At 43.7% G+C, this 21022-nt stretch overlaps 1 protein-coding gene across 2 annotated transcripts in view; it reads left to right on the top strand.

The window, feature by feature from the left end:
• Nucleotides 1-21022, top strand: part of CUEDC1 (CUE domain containing 1) — a 103865-nt gene that overhangs the window by 55283 nt on the left and 27560 nt on the right. For both annotated transcript variants that reach the window (XM_034420728.3, XM_034420729.3), the window contains exons 2-3: nt 9829-9982; nt 16910-17546. In XM_034420728.3, coding sequence (XP_034276619.2) covers nt 17256-17546 — 291 coding nt within the window. In that variant the 5' untranslated portion in view covers nt 9829-9982; nt 16910-17255. The remainder of the gene's footprint in view (nt 1-9828; nt 9983-16909; nt 17547-21022) is intronic.

The raw sequence follows: 21022 nt of genomic DNA, 5'->3' as shown, positions 1-21022 counted from the left end.
GTCATGTGATCCCCTTTTGTGACCTTCTGACAAGCAAATTTCACCCCTGCTCTATATAGATCCCTCTATATAGTCCCTCTATATCAGTGTTTCTCAACCTTGGAAGCTTGAAGATGGATGGACTTCAACTCCCAGAATCCCCCAGCCAGCGCTGCTGGCTGGGGGATTCTGGGAGTTGAAGTCCACCCATCTTCAAGCTACCAAGGTTGAGAAACACTGCTCTATATAGATGTAGATGTATACATACATTTCAGAAAGAAGACAGAATATAAAGTTATTCAAATGTATGTATACATCTACACCGCTAAGAGATAAAAAAAAAAAAAAAAAAACCAAATTGTGCCCAATCTGTGTGCTCAAAATAAACTGGATGACCATGCTGTACCAGCTAAGTGGCTGTGGATAAATACCAGTATGTGTTGCATCCCTATATTAGTTTCCTTGTATTGTCTTTCAGACAATCAGACCCCTTCCTTATGTACTGTACAGCGAGAAAAGGTTAAGCCTTTAATGAAAGCAACCTGTAGAAACAGAAACCTAAGGGTAAAAGATGTTTTCTGTCTGCTACCACTTAATTGGTATCTGACTGATAACACAGAGCAGCTGCATTTATGCAACACATTTAACTAGGTCACCTAAAGATGTAGGAGATGGATTTGGAGGGTGACCTTGGTTAGTTTTTATTTGGATTAAGGATGCGGTGGTGACGATGATGCTGTTAGCTCAGTATGTGGTGTGACGACAGCCCTCTGATTCAAAATCCAGGGTATCACGCAGATCTGCAGAATGTTTTACAGTAAATGTCAAGGATGTTGCATAAATGAAGTTATCATAGTATCTACCCCCAGCTTACCTGTTTGACAGCACTCTTTTTTTTTGTCCTAACGTACCTCACAGGGTTGTTGTGAGGAGGACAAAAGAGGGAGACCTAATCAGCTGCAAAAGCACAATATTTCCCCCCCCCCAATGGTTGTAGTGTAGGGCAGTGGTGAAATCCGATTTTTTTTACTACCAGTTCTGTGGGCGTGGCTTGGAGGGCATGGTGTGGCTTGGAGGGCGTGGCTTGGTGTGGCAGGGGAAGGATACTGCAAAATCCCCATTCCCACCCCACTCTGGGGCCAGCCAGAGGTGGTATTTGCCAGTTCTCCAAACTACTCAAAATTTCCGCTACCGGTTCTCCAAACTACTCAAAATTTCCACTACCGGTTCTCCAAACTACTCAAAATTTCCACTACCGGTTCTCCAAACTACTCAAAATATACACTACTGGTTCTCCAGAACCTATCAGAACCTGCTGGATTTCACCCCTGCTGTAGCGCTGTCAAACTTGCGGCCCGCGGGCCAGATAGGTCATGTGCTGGCTACGCCCACGCCCGGTTTAGTGAAGGGGGAAAAAGTCATGCTACATCACATGACACAGCCATGACGATGTGAGTTTGACACCTCTGTTGTAGTGGGTATCTGCATTTATTCTACATCGTTTGGTTAGTTTGTTTTTCAGTGTTAACTTCTTCCTACAAAGATCTGACCTATACAGTTCTTTTTTAAATATATAGTTTTGTCCTGCCTTTCTTTTCATAGACAACTCAAGGACTGAGGCCATATCAAGAGGCAACCGGACTTACTTTGCTTTCCTTTGAAGATGTTTCAGTTCTTCAAAACCAAAAAAGCTTCTTGGATGGGAAGTGAAACATCTTCAAAGATCCAATTGCCACTTGGAAATCCAATTGCCACTTGGAAAAAACACCTTTGGGACAATTATGACAGAGGTGGGTTTCAGCAGGTTCTGTCTAGTTCTGGAGAACCGGTAGCGGAAATTTTGAGTAGTTCGGAGAACCACCTCTGACTGGCCTTGCCCCCATCTATTCTCTGCCTCCCGAGTCCCAGCTGATCGGGAGGTAATGGGGATTTTGCAGTAATCTTCCCCTGGAGTGGGGAGGGAATGGAGATTTTACAGTATCCTTCCCCTGCCACACCCATCAAGCCATGCCACGCCCACCAAGCCACGCCCACAGACCCAGTAGTAAAAAAAATTGTATCCCACCGCTGAATTATGACCTGGATGACCTGGATGACCTGGGCCAATTATCAAGAGATTGAATTCTAATCGCACTTTAGGCATAAAATTACATGTATCCATCAAGATGGAACCATTTCCCCAAGTTCCATACAAAATATTACCCTGAATATGGCGAATTTGAATACAGGTAGCCCTGAAGCTACAGCAGTCATAGAGCCTCCCCATCAGGATTGTAACTTGTGACGGTCATATATCGAGTCCCCCAACCTGGTTTTGTGACCTTTTTTGCGGTGGTTGTTAAATGAACCAATGGTTTTCTAAGAGCGCATTTTTTCAGAAAATCGGAAATATATGTCAGCTTTCAGTAAAACAAGCTCGTGTGATTGTATGATGTTGCAAAAGTGGATAAATGGAAAAGTGCATAAACGCGGCTTGGTTGTTGAGCGCTCAAAGTTTGGTCATGTGACCATGTGGGGGGGGATTGCGAGAACTTCAGATCTGGGTTATAAGTTCAAATGGTCACAAAGTGACTGGTCATAAATTGAGGAATACCTGTACTATAATGCAGGAGTCCCCAAATCCTGGTTCATAGACTGGCACCGGGCCACGGCATGGCAGAAACCGGGCGATGCAAACAAGCAAAGCCCCATCTGCAGAATGTGAAACCATGCCCCTTCTGGTCCTCAGAAAAACCTCTCCATGGAACCGGTCCCTGGTTCTGAAAAGATTGGGGGACGTTGCTATAATGTGGCCATTATAGAGCTCTGGTGGTGCAGTGGTTAGAATGCAGTACTGCAAGCTACTTCTGCTGACTGCCGGCTGCCTGTAATTTGGAAATTTGAATCTCACCAGACTCAAGGTTGATTCAGCCTTCCACCCTTCCAAGGTCGGTAAAATGAGGACCCAGATTGTTGGGGGCAATATGCTGACTCTGGATACTGCTTAGAGAGGGCTGTAAAGCACTGTGAGGCGGTATATAAGTCTAACTGCTATTGCTATTGCAGTCTAACTCTGCCCACTGCTAGGAGTTCGATCCTGACCGGCTCAAGGTTGACTCAGCCTTCCATCCTTCTGAGGTTGGTAAAATGAGGACCCAGATTGTTGGGGGCAATATGCTGACTCTGGATACTGCTTAGAGAGGGCTGTAAAGCACTGTGAGGCGGTATATAAGTCTAACTGCTATTGCTATTGCAGTCTAACTCTGCCCACTGCTAGGAGTTCGATCCTGACCGGCTCAAGGTTGACTCAGCCTTCCATCCTTCTGAGGTTGGTAAAATGAGGACCCAGATTGTTGGGGGCAATATGCTGACTTTGTAAACTGCTTAGAGAAGGCTGTAAAGCACTGTGAAGTGATATATAAGTCTAAGTGCTATTGCTATTATGTGGAATTCATCAGCTGCACTAATCAAGACTTACTTGAATGTAAATTAATGATATATTTCAGTATCAGTCTTGTGGTTCCACCAGATATATTGTTGTTGCAAGTACAATTCTTAGGTTGAAATGATCAGGGCTGTCATTTTCGTGAATGAAAATCCTTTCCAAGGATTTGTGTACCAACCTTGTCTAAAAAGAATTCGTGTTCAAAACTTTGGTATCGTAAACTCCAAAAAAAAAAGTTATTTTGTGATACCTCTTATGCTTATAACGTGATGTTTCCCTCCCTGTTGGTAAAGGAAGCTTTCAGAAGGGTTCCCAGAAATGAAAGACAAGGTGATCCCAACTTAAGGTGATCCCAACTTAAGCCAAGTTGATCTGAAATGCCTGGGACTCCCACGTAGGAGCATCAATTGCCAAGAATTTATACACTTCAACTCAATTTATACACTTCAACTCAAGAACATTGCCCAACTCTGCTATTTGAACAAAGAGTTCAGGTGTCCAGGAACCAGTGTAGACTTGTTGAAGCGAGCGAGGAAAGACTCTTGCTGAAACATTGGAGAACTGTTTATCATGCGTACTTAGCTAATTTCGGCAGCTACGTAGTGTTGGTGCGGTTAGTACTTGATTGCTTGGGATTTAGCTGTTGACTAGTTTGGAGTGTTTAAAAAGAAACCCAAATCCAAAAAGAACAAAAAGGATAAAGCATTTGCCCATTGGCAGCTGTTGCTATGAGTCAAGCTCAACGTTTTTTTTTGTTTGAAAAAAAAAACTTGCCCTGCAAAGATGACATTTATTTATTCATTGCATGTCAGGGTGGATAAAAATCAATGATTTTTTTTTAAAAAATCAAAAAAAAATCAGATATTTTTGATTTAAATTGGATTTTTTTGATTTAAATCGGATTTTTTTGATTTTTATTGAATTTATTTTAATAAAAAGCTTTTGGGGTAAAATCGTGAGATAGTTTTCTATTTAAGATACATAAATAATGTAGTTTATTCAGCGTGAAATGCTAGTTATGTAGCATGAGGCTGTATATTCTGCAACACTGGGACTATCAGTGAGTCAACAGTTGCTCTTTAAAAATTATGATTTAAATCGAGTTGATTTAAATCAAGCCTTTTTACTAGTGATTTAAATTGTGATTTAAATCAACTTGATTTAAATCAAATCTACCCTGCTGCATGTATAGGTTTTTTTTTTTTTGGGCCACAGTTCATTTGTAGGCAATTAAGCATAGGGATGGATTAGGAAACTGCAGTAGTACTTGGATAGGAAATCCCCAGGGGTTTAGGTTAGATGGGAAGTCAAGCATCTCTGAAGACGCTAATGATGGATTGTTTTTCGTACGGTTGTCAAGCTACCTGAACATGCCTATGCAGACACCAGAAGCTGGATGCAAGGAGTCTCTACTTCTACAGCTTACTTAACAGAATTCCAGAGTTGGAAGGGACTTTGGGCCACAGCCTATTGGCCACTAGGCTGCATGAGTAGCTGGACAGTGTGTGTGTGTGCTTGCGCAAGCATCACAACGAGGAGTGCGGGCATTCGCAGCCCCACTCGTGCGACTGTTGTCACAGGCGCTTGTGGTCCCCCCTTGTGCAAGTGCTCGCAATGTTTTAACTTCCAGACCTCTAATCATCTTTCTTGCTCTCTTCTCTGCACTCTTTTTAGAGACTCGACATCTTTTTTATATTGGTTGTTAGTTGCGAAGTTGTGTCTAACCCATCGCGACCCCATGGACAATGTTCCTCCCGGCCTTCCTGTCCTCTACCATCCTCTGGAGTCCATTTAAGCTCACTCCGACTGCTTCGGTGACTCCATCCAGCCACCTCATTCTCTGTCGTCCCATTCTTCTTTTGCCCTCAATCTTTCCCAGCATTAGGCTCTTCTCCAGTGAGTCCTTCCTTCTCATTAGGTGGCCAGAATATTTGAGTTTCATCTTCAGGATCTGGCCTTCTAAAGAGCAGTCAGGGTTGATCTCCTCTTTCTTATATAGTGGCGACCAAAACTTGATTCAATATTTCAAGTGTGATCTTACCAGTGGTGGGTTTCAAATTCTTTTACTACCGGTTCTGTGGATGTGGCTTGGTGGGCGTGGCATGGCTTGGTGGGAGTGGCTTGGTGGGTGTGGCAGGGGAAAAATACTGTAAAATCTCCATTCCCTCCCCAATCCAGGGGAAGGTTCCTGCAAAATACCCATTTCTTCCCGATCAGCTGGGACTTGGGAGGCAGAGAATAGATGGGGGCGGGGCCAGTCAGAATTTTTACTACCGGTTCTCCAAACTACTCAAAATTTCCGCTACCAGTTGTCCAGAACTGGTCAGAACCTGCTGAAACCCACCTCTGGATCTTACCAAGGCTTTATAAAGTGGTACTAATATTTCATGTATCACTGTAGACTTATAATAGAAAGTCTAGGACCAGCTAGCATTTCTAACTGCAACACGTCTGCAGCTCTTGGATCAGAAAACAGACAGGAGATTTTTGGCAAGTTTAACTCCTTTCAGAATGTGAAAAGAGACTTCCTTTGTCCCCCGTCACCCCCCCCTTCCAGCTGCCCCATTCAGTTGTCCTGAGAGAAGCACCCTGCCAGCTTCCGAGCTAGAATCACGAATTGCGTTTGTGGTCTCTTGCGGAAAATGATTGAGAATTTCCAACTGCGCAAGGCCCAGACCAAATGAAAAAAGCTTTGAATGAGGCACGTAGGAGCCTTTTACGGGTAAAACCTGTCTGAATGCCAAATGTTGTGAATGAAGAGTTTTCCATGGCTTGGTTTGCGTAGGAGAAACATGTGTTTAAGAACTTGGAAAGAGGTGCTGGTGGACAAATGCAGGAAGAGGACAATATGGCTTTGATCTGGGGCTGGGGGCTGGCAGCAGGCATGGCAGATGGGCATCTGTGTATTGCTTAGGCAGGCTGTGTGTGTGTGTAAGAGCTGAAATAAGTTAGAACAGGGGTCTAACTTATTTCAACTCCCAGAATTCCTCAGCCACTGAGAGGGAGTTGAAGTCCACAAGTCTTAAAGTTGCCAAGGTTGGAGACCCCTGAGTTAGAAGAAAGCATTTAATACCCAACAATTTTTGTCACGACTTTGAAGTTAGTCTCATCATAAATAATATTTATTTCTCCCTAGATTATTTTATTTCAAGGAGCAAGGAGGAGAATTATTCCTCATCTTGTTGAGAATTGATAGCTTGGTTACATGTGCAGCTGTTTTCTAGTGGAGTTCCATGTTTTGAGAACGTATCTGCCAGAATTCCAGATGTTCAGCAAAGATCTTTTAAATGCCACGGGTGAGCTTCCCAGAAGTGTGGGAACTGGGTATGTCTCTAGTCTAATGAAGAGAAGGACTGGCAGTGATATGTGAGCAGTCTTCCAGTACAATCTAATCTACAGTTTGATGTCAATTTTATAAATAAATTTTATAAATAAATTTTATAAATAAATTTTATAAATAAATAAATAAATAAATAAATAAATAAATAAATAAATAAATGTTATAAATAACTACCATTGTAGTATCTTCTCCACAGTCATTTGATCAAAATTTGGAAGCATGGCAACTGGCTCATATTTATGACAGTCGCAATGTCCCAGGCTCATGTGATCAATCCCCTTTTGCGACCTTCTGACAAGCAAAGTCCATGGGGAAACCAGATTCACTTAACAACCATGTTACTAATTTAACAACGGCAATGGTTCACTGAACACCTGTGGCAAGAAATGTTGTAAAAGGGGGCAAAACTCACTTAACGACTATCTTGCTTAGCAATTTTGGGCTCAATTTTTGGCCCAAAGTCAAGGACTACCTGTACCTTGGAGATGTTCCTTTAATTGAAGGCAATCTGCCATCAGGTTAACGTCCCTTTACTTCCCAGCTAATAATGCTGTTCCAAAACCGTCTTGGCACATTTCCCAGTTTGCAACAACAAAGCTCTGGAGATTTATGAGGAAACGTTAAATCTTCTTGGACTCTTCCCTGAAGTCAGATCCAAAATTGAGAATCATAAGCTGAATAAACATTTGTCCCTCAGAGAAAGACTCATTCTAAAGTGAGCTTTTAATTGCAAAGACAGGAATCTCCCACATGTCAAGGCAAACCAGGGCCTGGTTGCACTTCAGAAAACCACAATGTGATTTGTTTGCTTTTAGCATAATAGATAAGCCAGTTCATTCAGCATTGTCCTATGTACAAACCAGCTGACTATGATACGTTCTGTTCAGCGAACTATGCCTCAAAATCTAATTTACTGGGATCTAGCTGTTCTAAATTATTGCCATTGACTTAAGGTGTTAAACTGGGATTAAGAAGATCTAGAATTAAGTCAGTCTTCAAACATGGTAGCCAGGGGTGGGTTCTACTTTTTTTAAAAAAAATTGATTTATATGCCACCCTTCTCCGGAGACTCAGGGCAGCTTACAATGCGTTAAGCAATAGCCTTCATACTTTTGTATATTTATACAAAGTTAGTTTATTGCCCCCACAAACTGGGTCCTCATTTAACCTACCTTAGAAAGGATGGAAGGGTGAGTCAACCTTGAGCCTGGGGAGATTCGAACTAGCAGTAATTGCAGGCAGCTGAATGATAATAACAGGCTATTAGTCTGCTGCGCCACCAGGCTCTTTACTTACCTTTACTACCGGTTTGCAATGGGAGCACATGTGCACGCTCGCTTTGCTCACATTTCTGTGCATGCGCTGATCACCCGTGATGATGTCGTGGCAGGTGGGCAGAGCCTCCCACTGGTTTTACTACCAGTTCTATAGAACCAGACCGAACCGGGGGCAACCCACCACTGATGGTAGCTCACCTTGAGAGTTTGGGCTCCTATCTACAAGTAGTCCTTGACTATGACCATAATGGAATCTGCAGATCATTCCGTGGTCGTAAGGTGAATGTTGTGGTTGTTAAGCATCTCCATGGTCACTTAATCAAAAATTTGGAAGCATGGCAACTGGCTCATATTTATGATGGTTGCAGTGTCCTGGGGACATGTCTTCCCCTTTTGCGACCTTCTGACAAGCTAAAGTCAATGGGGAAGGCAGATACACTGAACAACCATATTACTAACTTAACAACTTAACAACTTCAGTGATTTACTTATCAACTGTGGCAAGAAAGATCGTAAAATGGGACAAAACTCACTTAACAACTGTCTTGCTTAGCAATTGTGGGCTCAATGGTCGCCATAAGTCGAGGACTACCTGTACAAAGAAGTTCTGATGTGGTTAGCTGTTTTTCTTACTTTTTGTTTGTTTGTTTGTTTCTATGCAGTGGATGGGATGCGGTGGCTCAGTGGCTAAGACGCTGAGCTTGCCGATCGAAAGGTCGGCAGTTCAGCGGTTCGAATCCCTAGTGCCGCGTAACTGGGTGAGCTCCCGTTACTTGTCCCAGCTTCTGCCAACCTAGCAGTTCAAAAGCACGTTAAAAAAAATGCAAGTAGAAAAATAGGGACCACCTTTGGTGGGAAGGTAACAGTGTTCCGTGCGCCTTTGGCGTTTAGTCATGGCGGCCACCTGACCACGAAGACGTCTTTGGACAGCGCTGGCTCTTCGGCTTTGAAACGGAGACGAACACCACCCCCTAGAGTTGGGAAAGACTAACACATATGTGTGAGAGGAACCTTTATTTTTACCTTATGCAGTGGACAGAGTTGTTCTGCGATGGACAACTTCTTTCTCCTCCTCCTCTAGCATCATCCACAAGTTTGAATTTTTTTAGAAGACCCTCCTAGGACCTTTTTGGTTATTAGGATTGTTCTACAATCTAATTTCCGACAGCGTTCATATGACGAGAGCAATTAAAGTTAGAGCGATGGCATTTGCATGACGTGCTAATTATGTTTGTTGCTTGGTTCATTTATGGTTCAGTGCCTTGTATAAACCTCAAAATGGGTCATTCCATGACCAGCTTAAATACATTCATGAACAGATCTCTCAAAAGCTATTGAGTTATGGAGCATCGATGTAAGGGTAAGATCGTTTGTGTGTGTGTGTCAGACTGATGAAAGCTGTGTTATGATGCCAACTCCCCACTTTTTCTATATGATTGGCAATGTCCCATGCATGTCTCAAACCTGAATCAAATTTGATTGCCTACTTCCAGTTGTTTCTGGCCATTCAGTTTTATTTATTTATTTTATTTAGCATATATGGCATCTACAGAGGTCATGCAATCACTGGTATACAACCTTAACAAAACACATTATACATACAGACACAAATATAAGTTTAAATAAAGCCTCAGCAAATATACTTGAGGTAATCCTCAATTTAAAACTGTTAATTTAGTGACCGTTCACCTTCATTCATTTTGTTTTTTTGACTGGATTTTGCCCACGTCCATAAATTGCATGCAATAATATCTGAAATGACTTAGATTAAAACGTGTGGGGTTGTTTTTTTGTTTTTTTTTTTGCAGGTTGCTATGCCTTTTTCTCCATCCTTGTGGACAGACAGTGGAAGAATCTCTTTCTCTGCCTTGACCAGAAACAGTTCGTTCAGAATTATTGGAGGAATGAGACGGTGACGTGGCCCTGAAAAATCTTTTCCATGTTCAAAATATACTTCTGAAGGTATGGATTTTCAACTCTTACTTCCTAAAATTCCAAGGATTATCTGTTAGACTAAGACAGGCAGTTATTTTAAGGCAGGGGTGTCAAACTCAAGACCCGGGGGCCGGATTTGGCCCACGGGGTCTTTAGATCTGGTCTGCAGGGCCGACCTGGAAACAGCAAAGGACCGCCTACGGTGCCTCTGCCAGCGAAAATGGAGATGGGGAGGGCCGCACACGACCCTCCCGAGCTCCGTTTTCGCTGGCAGAGGGTTGCAGGAGGCCGTCACAGCCGAAAACAGAGCTCGGGATCCCGTTATCGCTGGCAGAGCTCTTGGGCCACCACAGGCGCCCCCAACACGAGTGACATTGAGCTGGCCACGCCCACCCCAGCCTTCCGAGGTCAAACACAACCCTGATGCGGCTCTCAGTGAAATCAAGTTTGACACCCCTGTCTTAAGGGGTTAGTATTGGTGGAGAGTCAGGGGTTACAGGAATGCCTGCTGCTTCTCTCTACCCTCAAACGGATTCCCTTAAGTACCTCCAACGTGGAGAAGGTTGAGTTTCTCCCAATCAGTTGTAAATGGACAAATGCAAAATAGATTTAAGAAGGAAGAATGAACACCTTTAAGATAAACCATAATACAGGTAGTCCTCGAGTTACAACCATTTGTTTAATGACCGAAGTTACAATGGCACTGAAAAAAGTCACTTACAGCCTGTCTTTACACTTACAACTCTTGCAGCATCTCCATGATCAAGTGATCAAAATTTAGGTCCCTGTCAACAAGCATGAATTTATAACTTGCTTGTGATTGTCATTTGTGACCTTCCCAACTGGCTTTCGACAAACAAAATCAGCTGTGGAAGCCGGATTCGCTAAACAACTGAGTGTTTCACTTGACAAGTGCAGTGATTCGCTTAACAAACATGGCAGAAAAAGTCATAAAATGGGGCACAACTCACTTAACAGCCGTTGTTGTTTAGCAATAGAAACTCTGGTCCCAACTGTAGTTGTAAGTTGAGGACTACATGTACTGCCCTTCTTCTCCAGTGAGGCTGTGGCATCATCCAGACATGGGTTGCTACAGTCGGATCTGCCTAGAGACTGAGTCATAGTTTTTTGGCCACGCCCCTTGCTCCTTCCTAGTACTTGATTTACAATAGTTCGTTTAGTGACCTTTCAAAGTTATAACGGCACTGAAAAAGTGACTTAGGACCATTTTTCGCAGTTACCACCTTTGTAGCATCCCCTTGGTCACGTGATGAAAATTCAGATGCTTGGCAACTGGTTCATATTTATGACCGTCGCTTTGTCCCCTTCTGACAAGCAAAGTCAATGGGGAAGCCAGATTCAGTTAACAGCCAAGTTGCTGACTTATCAACTGCTGGGATTCACTTAACAACTGAGTCAAGAAATGGGGCAAAAGTTGCTTAACAAATGTCTCACTTAACAACAGAAAATTTGGGCTCAGTTGTGGTCGTAAGTCGAGGGCTACCTATACAGTGGGCCGTATATGTAATGACAGTATCACAGGGATAGAAATAGAATACTTTGAACACATCAGGTAATAAAACTGATAATTATGCAAATCAAAACAGCAATATTCTTGAAGAGTTATTGCCATCCCATGGTGCTCTTCACTAGAGCTCATTTACTCCATAAAATACCTAAGAATATTCCAGTCAAGGGCTGCAGTTAGATTAGGAACATGATTAGCACAAGAAGAGAATTTTAGTGCATAAGACATTCATACGATAAGAGGGCATTTACTTAATTATAACATTTACATAGCCGTCCGTCTTATGTCCAATTGTTTTCTCATGGTGTTAAACCTAATTTGCCTTTTAAGTTCTGCTATCTCTTTTGAGTTTTGAAATCTCCTGCGTGCCGCTTGATGGAAACGGAATGATTTTTGTTTCCTCTTGTGGATCTGAGGTATTTGTTTTGGATCTGAGCTGTAGACTTTTAACATGTCCATTTAGAGGGGTTTATTATTATTATTATTATTATTCCAGTCTTCTAAGCTGTGGATTTCACCTCTTGATAAATTGTTCAGGAGTGTTTGGGATCTAACCAGTGGTGGGATTCAGCTGGTTCGGGCGAATCGGTTGTTAAATTGCTGGCTGGCCCTGCCCCACCCCTTACAGGAGTCCCCACGCGCCCTGTTTTGACTCACAGGTAAGTGCAGGGTGGCCTACAAGGCCCAAAATGGGGTGTGGGGGGTACCGTGTGCCCCCCGCAGCCCATTTTTGCTCCCAGGAGGCCGAGTGCTGCTTGTCACGACCCCTGGCCATGCCCACCATGGCCACGCCCACCCAGCAGGTCATTAGGGCAGAGAACCGGTTGTTAAATTATTTGAAACCCACCATGGACCTAACAGAAAAGCACGGCCCGAGTGTCAATGAAATGGGCCTATTAGTTCTGTATTGAGATGCTGCAGAACAACCTTGGATTTTATTTATTTATTTATTTATTTATTTATTTATTTATTTATTTATTTATTTATTTATTTATTTATTTGAATACAGCCCTTCTCCAACAGGACTCAGGGCGGTGAACAGCCATGGTAAAACATAACATATAAAATTTAAAAGCAGTTTAAAAAACATTAAATAATTTTGGCTATCCATTTAAAACAACCCGGATTAAAACCAATTACAAATTAAAACCGAAGGGACGGGATCAAACCAGCCCGGCTAGGTGAAAAAGATGTGTTTTCAGGGCCCGACGAAAAGTCCGGAGATCTGGTATCGTGCGATTACTGAGGGGAAAAATATATTGCACAGAAATGTTTTAACTAGTTAAGGTTGTTGAAAAAAAAATAAAATAATGGAAGATTGAGTGAAGAAATATTTTGCCATCAGTAAAATTATCCCATTTTCTCCAGTGGCTTTTAAAAAATTATGATCTTTAGATCATGATAATTTATTCAAAATGAATTTTCACATGGCCCAAAGCAATCATACTGGTTTAGTGTTGACTTTGAAGAGTGATTTCCTCTCCTTGTGTTAGAGGGCCATATCCTCAAGGAATGCCTATAAGTGCCATTAGTTCTAGGGGGTCCCCAAAACAAACAAACATACATACATACATACATACATACATACATACATACATACATACATACATACATCTTTTCCTTGTATGATTGATTCTAGAAATAAACATAGGCTGGATTTGGATATGCAGATATTTTGTCCTTGAGGCTTGGAGTCAGTGACTCAACTATAGTCAATAAAACAATTATCTGGATCTTCCCCAGATGTTTGGGTAAGTTCTTTCTGTGTGTTTTCTATCAAGTCTCAGACAGCTTAAAATTGTCTTTAATTGTTCTAGCATTAAAGTACAACACAATGTACTTAAAGTACTACAATACAGTCTTTTCAGCAGTTCCAAGTAGACTCCACACCCATTTGCACTACTCGGGTGACCCTGAGGACACAGATAAACCCCCAAGTGGCCTCAACGACTCTCTAAAAAGAATGCAAATGACCGGCTGTCTGCAAGGAGTATAAATCTTTCCATTCCCCACCATCCAGTCAGAGCTGAAGAAGCTTCTTGGATGAGAAGCGAAATTACTTCAAAGAAAAAAAAAATGGAAAGTCCAGTTGCCTCTTGAAAAAGCACCTTTGGGACAACCATGACCTGGATGACTGAGAATCTCAGTAGATGTATTAAAGTAGACTTTTTCATTTAGATAGGCAATCGGCTACAGTAATTTTACCATGAGTACGTCAAATTCACTTCACTGTCCACTGTCTTAGTCAGGTGACTCATAAGGAGTGGGATCAATTAACAGCTCTCGGCTGCTTTAGGCTGCTGTGGGCATGACACATATTTTCCATCCATCCCCTGGGCACTGATTTTGTTCTGCTCTGAGCTGTAGGAGTATCTGGCTCTTTCAAAACAGACAGTTTCCTTGACTGGCCTCTGAAAGTTGGACTCTCCTAAACCGCCGCGGATAAGCGGTAGCCATGATTTTGTGAGTGCATGTTACACAGTAAATCACGTTACAGGAAGCCCTCAACTTAACAACCATTTGTTTAACAACCATTCAAAGTTACAATGGCACTGAAAAATGTGACTTATGACTAGTCTTCATACTTATGACCCTCAGCATCCCCATCAGTGGTGGGTTCCTCCCGGTTCGGTCCGGTTTGGCCGATCTGGTAGCGGTGACAATATGACGTCACCGAACCGGTTCCCCCCCCCGCCCTCCCACCCCCCCCACGTTATTCTTACCTTTTATTTGGTCCCACCCCCAATCTATTGCTGCCTCCTGAGTCCCAGCTGATGACTAGAGGGAAACAAACTGTTTAAACTCTTGCTGCGGGGCTTCAAAGGGCCGTCCTTCAGCTGATCAGTGTTAAAAGCAAACAAATGAGTCGGGTCGTAAGTGCGAGGACTGGTTGTAAGTGCGAGGACCTTCCAGAAATGACTCTGACCAGCTAGCCATGCCCACCTAGTCACATGACATCCAAGCCACACCCACAAAATAAGCCACGCCCACAGAACCGGTAGTAAAAAAATTTAGAACCCACCCCTGATCCCCATGGTCACGGGATCAAAATTTGGGCGCTTGGCAACCAGCATGTATTTACAACTTGTTTAGTATCCCAAATGGGATTGCCATTTGCAGCCTTCCCAGGTGGCTTCACACAAGCAAAGTGAATGGGGGAAGCCAGATTTGCTAAATGGCCCCATGGTTCCCTTAACGGCTGCAGTGATTTGCTTAACAACCGTGGCAAAAAAGGTCATTAGTTGAGGACTACCCGCTGTGATGACCCGTGGCGTGGCACGAAAACAACAGAGCCAGAGAACTGGTCTAACTCCCCTTTATTGATCCAACTTTGCCCCCAAACGTGTTTACTACAAGTCCTGGAGCAAAGCTCTCACATGCACCTTCTGCAGCCTCTGGCTGCAAGTAGTCCAGTAAGCAAGGTTAGCCATACAGTAACCAGGGCCAGCAGTCCAGTAAGCAAGGTTAGCCATACAGTAATCAGGGCCAGCAGTCTAATAAGCCAGGTTTAGCTAAACAGTAACCTCCAGGCATCAACAAGTGCACACAAGGTTCCACGCTTGTTCCCGACAAATGCCCCTCCCAACAGCACCTCCTTACATCTCAATCCCCAGGTGTGCCTTGTGAAAGGGGGCGGGGCATTCTTCTCCCTTGTAGCCTGCATTGTAGGTCTGCGTTGTTCTCTCCTTCTCTCTTCTCTGCGTGCTCTAGGATCAGGAGGGGATGGTCCTGGCTCTTTGCCTGGACTCTGTCTCTCCTGCTCCTCCTTGTCTGCAATCCTTTCTAATTCTGAAAAGCCTTGCCCGGACTGATTCTGCCGTTCCCCAGTTTCCTCCAAGGCCAATGGAGCCACCCTCTCGATCTCTGTCGGCTCTTGTTCCAGCTCAACTTATGTACACATTTGACTTAAAAGGCAGATTTAGGAATTAATCTCGTTTTTAAACCAAGGACTACCTATATCAGTGATGGCTAACCTTTTCTGGACCGAGTGCCCACGCAAATCCCCAAAATGCAATGAGCGTGTGGCCTCTGCGCATGCGCTCCACCCCCCCGAATGTGTGTGCAGCCCCTGCATGCGCACCCCGCACCCCCCACGCATGTGCATGTGGTCCTCCTGCACGCCCCTGCCCCCCTGTGCATGAGTTCATGGCCCCCTGCATGCACCCCCCCATATGGCTAGCAGAGACCCGAAGACCAGCTGGCTGGCGGGAGGCACGCGCAGATGCACAGCGGAGCTGAACTGGGACGACGGCTCACGTGCCATCAGAGAGGGCGCTGCCTGCCACCTCTGACACACGTGCCATAGGTTCACCATCACGGACCTATATCTTTAAATAAACATTCTAAATTCTAACCAGAATTGAAATTTTATTAAGCCATCTGTCTTTAGGTAGAACAAAGTTTTCCTGTCCTGAGGATTCATGCTTTTGAGTAATAATGTTTGTATCCTTTAGTCCACAAAATCTGCCTCACTGTATACAGGTAGTCCTCAATTTACAACAGTTTGCTTAGTGACCGAAGTTCCAACGGCCCTGAAAAAAGTGGCTTAGGACCATTTTTCACACTTACGGCCATTGCAGTAACCCCATGGTCACGTGATTTACATTCGGATGCTTGACAACTGACTCAGTTTATGACGGTTGCAGTGTCCCGCGGTCATGTCAGGAGTGAAATGCTCCCAGTTCGGATTGGATCACCCGATCTGGTAGCGATGGAGGCGGGTGGTTCGGAGAACCGGTAGCAAAAATCCCTGCCCCCCCCCAATGCCCAGCTGAGCCGCACAATCATCAGAGGCTTTTTTTTTTTACTTTTAAAAGCATTTTTTCTACAACCTCTTCGGCCGAAAAAATGCTTTTAAAAGTAAAAAAAAAGCCTCTGATGATTGCGCAGCTCAGTTGGGATCATCAGAGGCTTTAAAAAAAAAGAAAGCCTCTGCCGATCAGGCAAGTCAGCTGGGATCGTCATTTTATGACCTTTCTTGCCAGTTAAGTTAGCGACAAGGTTCTTAAGGGAATCTGGCTTGCTCATTAACTTTGCTTGTCAGAAGGTCACAAAAGGGGATTATTACATGACCCTGGGACAGTGCACCCGTCATAAATATGAGTCAGTTGCCAAATGTCTGGATTTTGATCATGTGACCGTGAGGATGCAGCAATGGTCATAGATGTGAAAAACTGTCAACACTCACTTTTTTCAGTTCTGTTGTAACTTCAAACAGTCACAGAACGAACTGTTGTAAATCAAGAACTATCTGTGGCAAAAAAATAATAATTAAAAATCAGGAATTTCTTCTGCAAACTCATCTCAAGTTCTGCAAAACTACCGAAAAGTCTTATATAAGGGAGGCTGGGAGAGATATTGATATCGGTTTTCTATATTATAACATGGCTTACTCCTTTTTAAAACCATGTTTCTTCATTTTTCAGTAAAAGAAATGCATCTGGGGCTTTGGACACTCTTATATCTCTGAAGAAGTCCTTCTTCAACAATTTCCTCCTGTGGTGGATCGATCCAGGGCTGAAACTCTGCAGGCTTCCTTGGCGCCATCTTGTTTCGCCATCTCCAATGTGCCGCCATTTTGTGGTGGATTATCCGCCAGTCGTTCTGCAAAGTGCTTGCGTTGCTTCTTCTTGACCAGAACACTGGAAGGCAGATTGCCCCTCGCCCTCCCTTCTCCTTCAGTTTATACATTTCTTCTCTCGGTTTTTCCTTTTCCTACCTCAAAAGCCGATTTGAAAAAGTTTAAACATTTTCCAAAAACGGTTATCCAAAATGACAAGTCTGTTCCGAAGGAGCAGCAGCAATGGCGGCTCGAGGAATAGCTCTTCCGCTCAAGAACTTAACAATAGCCGCCCCGCAAGGCAAGTACGGAGGCTGGAGTTTAACCAGGCGATGGAGGATTTCAAGACTATGTTCCCCAACATGGATTATGACATCATTGAATGCGTCTTGAGGGCCAACAATGGTGCAGTAGATGCCACCATCGATCAACTGCTACAGATGAATTTGGACTGCAGCGAGTGTGACGAGAGTTCCGATTCGGATGACAGCATTCCTCCGGAGGTAAACTTTTCCCATGTTTCGGAATACAGGTAGTCCTCGATTTAGTGACCATTCAAAGTTACAATGGCACTATTAAAAGTGAATCATTTTTCATGCTCACAACTGTTGCAGCATCTCTGTGATCAAAATTTGGATGGTCGGCAACTGGCTCATATTTATGACGGTTGTAATGTCCTGGGGACAAGGGATCTCCTTTTGCGACCTTCTCACAAAGTCAGTAGGGAAGCCAGATTCGCTTAGCAACCATGTTACTAACTTAACAACTGCAGTGATTCACTTCACAAGTCTGGCAAGGAAATTGTAGAAAGGGGCAAAACTCATTTAACTGTCTTGCTTAGCAGTGGAAATTTGGGGTTCAATTGCGGTCGTAAGTTGAGGACTACCCGTAGTTGCAAGTTTGGCTGTAAGTTTGAGGAAAGATTTTCGGTGAGATTTTCTTTTGTGCTAAATTGTATGGGGCGGTGTTTCTCCAACCAGACCCAACTTCCATTTTGACTGCCTCGGATGCCCAACATAACATTGTGAGAAATTAAAATAATGGTCAGGACAGCCCCTAACTCTCCTCCCAAAACTATTTTACCATCCAAATCCCAAGAATGTCCTTCAGTCTCTCTCTCTGGTAATGATGGATCCCACCTTTATAGCATGTGTGAGGTCACCACAATGTGAGGAAGTGATTAACAGATTAACAGAGTTGGAAGGGACCTTGTAGGTCATCTAGTCCAACCCCCCGCCCAAGCAGGAGACCCAACACCATTTCTGACAGATGGCAGCCCAGTCTCTTCTTGAAAGCCTCCAGTGATGAAGTTCCCACAACTTCCGAAGGCAACTTCTCTTCCATGGGTTGATTGTTCTCCCTGCCAGAAAATTTCTGCTTATTTCCAGGTTGAATCTCTCTTTGTTCAGTTTCCATCCATTATTCCTTGTCTGGCCTTCAGGTGCCTTGGATAATAGATTGACCCCCCTCCTCTCTGTGGCAGCCCCTCAAATATTGGAACACGGCTATCATGTCTCCGCTAGTCCTTCTCTTCTATTCACTAGACTAGCCATGCCCAGTTCCTACAACCATTCATCGTATGTTTTAGCCTCCAGTCCCCTAATCATCTTCCTTGCTCTTCTCTGTACTTTTTCTAGAGTCTCAACATCTTTTTTATAGTGTGGTGACCAAAACTGAATGCAGTATTCTAGGTGTGCTCTTACCAAGGCTTTATAGAGCGGTATTAATGTCTTTGGGTTAAAAGTGATTGTCCCATTATGCTGTCATTAAGTTATTATACTACCGTCTATTATTATTCTTTATAATGTTCTCTTTTGATTTAATTTTTATGTTCACTGCTTATTGTTGGTTTAGTGGTTAAGGCAGCAGGCTTTATTCCAGAGAATAACTGTTTTAGTAACTCATTCACCTTTTAAACAATGGCAAAAGGAAATATCTCTGAACTTGTGTGGCAGGGGAAAAAACCACGAGTTAAATGTCAGGAAAGAAGAGGATTGGGTTTACCTGATTTGCACCTATATTCTGCTGTTTTGTTTTGTTTGTTTTTTTTTAAATTTGATTTATATGCCGCCCTTCTCCGGAGACTCAGGCAGCTTACAATGCGTTAAGCAATAGCTTTCATACTTTTGTATTATTTATACAAAGTCAGCTTATTGCCCCCACAAACTGGGTCCTCAATTTACCTACCTTAGAAAGGATGGAAGGCTGAGTCAACCTTGAGCCTGGTGAGATTTGAACTTGCAGTAATTGCAGGGATGTAAGTGGATGTTAATTAATCTGCTGAGCCACCAGGCTCTTATTTAAGATGGAAGAAGGGTGCTGCTGAGAAAGAGAAGGCTTTGGACAGTGGTGAAATCTAAAATTAGTTACTACCGGTTCTGTGGGCGTGGCTTGGTGGTGGTGTCCAAAAATACCTTTGAGGCTCTCAACACACGAACAGGTAGGGGCGGGCTGCTGGGGGTTCGCAGGGGTTCGGGAGAACCTCTAGCTAAGATTCTGTGCAGTTCGGAGAACCCCCAAATCCCACTCCTGGCTAGCCCCATCCACCCAGCCCTGCCTCTCCCAGGAGTCCCCATGCGGCCCGTTTTGGATGCAGGTAAGTGCAGGGCGCGCACGGAGGCTCGGGGAGGGTGAAAAATGGGCCTACCTGAAGTTCAGGAAGGCCGGAAACGGGCTCGTTTCCGCCCACCAGAGGGCCTCCGGAGTCTGGGGAGGTTGTTTTCACCCTCCTGGAGGATCAAGGAAAGCCTCCGGAGCCCCGGGAGGGCAAAAATGCCCCCCCCTGCCGTGGTGCAGAAGGCCGACTAGGCCATGCCCATCATGGCCACACCCCCCAGCAACCAGGCAGAGAACCCCTTGTTAAAATTTTTGAAGCCCACCTCTGCGAACAAGTACAGTCCAATTTGTGTGCTGCATTTCATTTCTCTGTTCTAATTGGCTACTATGCACTGTGGCAGGAATGCCTGCTATCCTCTTGTCACTGGTCATTCATTTTACAAGTGAAAGAGTGAAATACTTGGCTTCCCCCCACCCCCCGCCCTTTTAAACGAAATCCAAAAATTGATGGAACAGTGAAATCTATCTCTTTTTCTTTTTTGATTTCATTTTCAAAAATTGAAGGAAGAGGGGAAAGCTTAAAGGATGGACTTCGCTTTTCTTTAAGCCACTGAAATTGACAAAAGTGAAATTGACAAAAATCTTGCCACTTTGTCCTTCTAGTTCAAAGGACTGGAAGAATGGAAAAATCTTCCTTCCTTCCTTCCTTCCCTCCCTCCTTCCTTCCTTCCTTCCTTCCTCCCTCCCTCCCTCCCTCCCTCCCTCCCTCCCTTCCTAGAATAAAGTGAATTTACCGATCAAGGCTCTGGTCAGTATAGTCTGGACAGAACCTCAGACCATCAACATGGCCAAAGTAGAGGAAGGGATTGAAATCCAGAACCAAATTTCTTAAACCAGCTTCATTTTCAAGACAAATGATGCCCAAGAATCCCAAAGCTTAAAGCTGCAGGATCTGAAAAGGCCCTACTTAAGTCAACAGACATCTGGTAGAAGTCACAACGACATCGTGACATTGTCACTTCATCTCCTTCTTTTATTTATTTATTTTATTTTATTTATTTTTATTTTTATTTGATTTATATGCCGCCCATCTCTGGAGACTCAGGGCGGCTTACAATGCGTTAAGCAATAGCCTTCATACTTTTGTATATTTTATACAAAGTCAGCTTATTGCCCCCACAAACTGGGTCCTCAATTTACCTACCTTAGAAAGGATGGAAGGCTGAGTCGACCTTGAGCCTGGGGAGATTCGAACTTGCAGTAATTGCAGGCAGCTGAATGTTAATAACAGGCTATTAGTCTGCTGTGCCACCAGGCTCCTTCTTCCCTTTGTGGATGGCCTGTATGGGGTAGGTTTTTAAGATTGCTTGCTTACTTACGGAACTTGGTTTTTAGGCATTCCTGGATCACGAACAAAGCAGAA

The sequence above is a fragment of the Pantherophis guttatus genome, chromosome 1 (assembly GCF_059756535.1).
Source record: "Pantherophis guttatus breed Tessera chromosome 1, ASM5975653v1, whole genome shotgun sequence".
NCBI lineage: Eukaryota > Metazoa > Chordata > Lepidosauria > Squamata > Colubridae > Pantherophis > Pantherophis guttatus.
The sequence above is the reverse complement of the archived record's forward strand: the minus strand, read 5'-3'. Positions and strand labels throughout refer to the sequence as shown.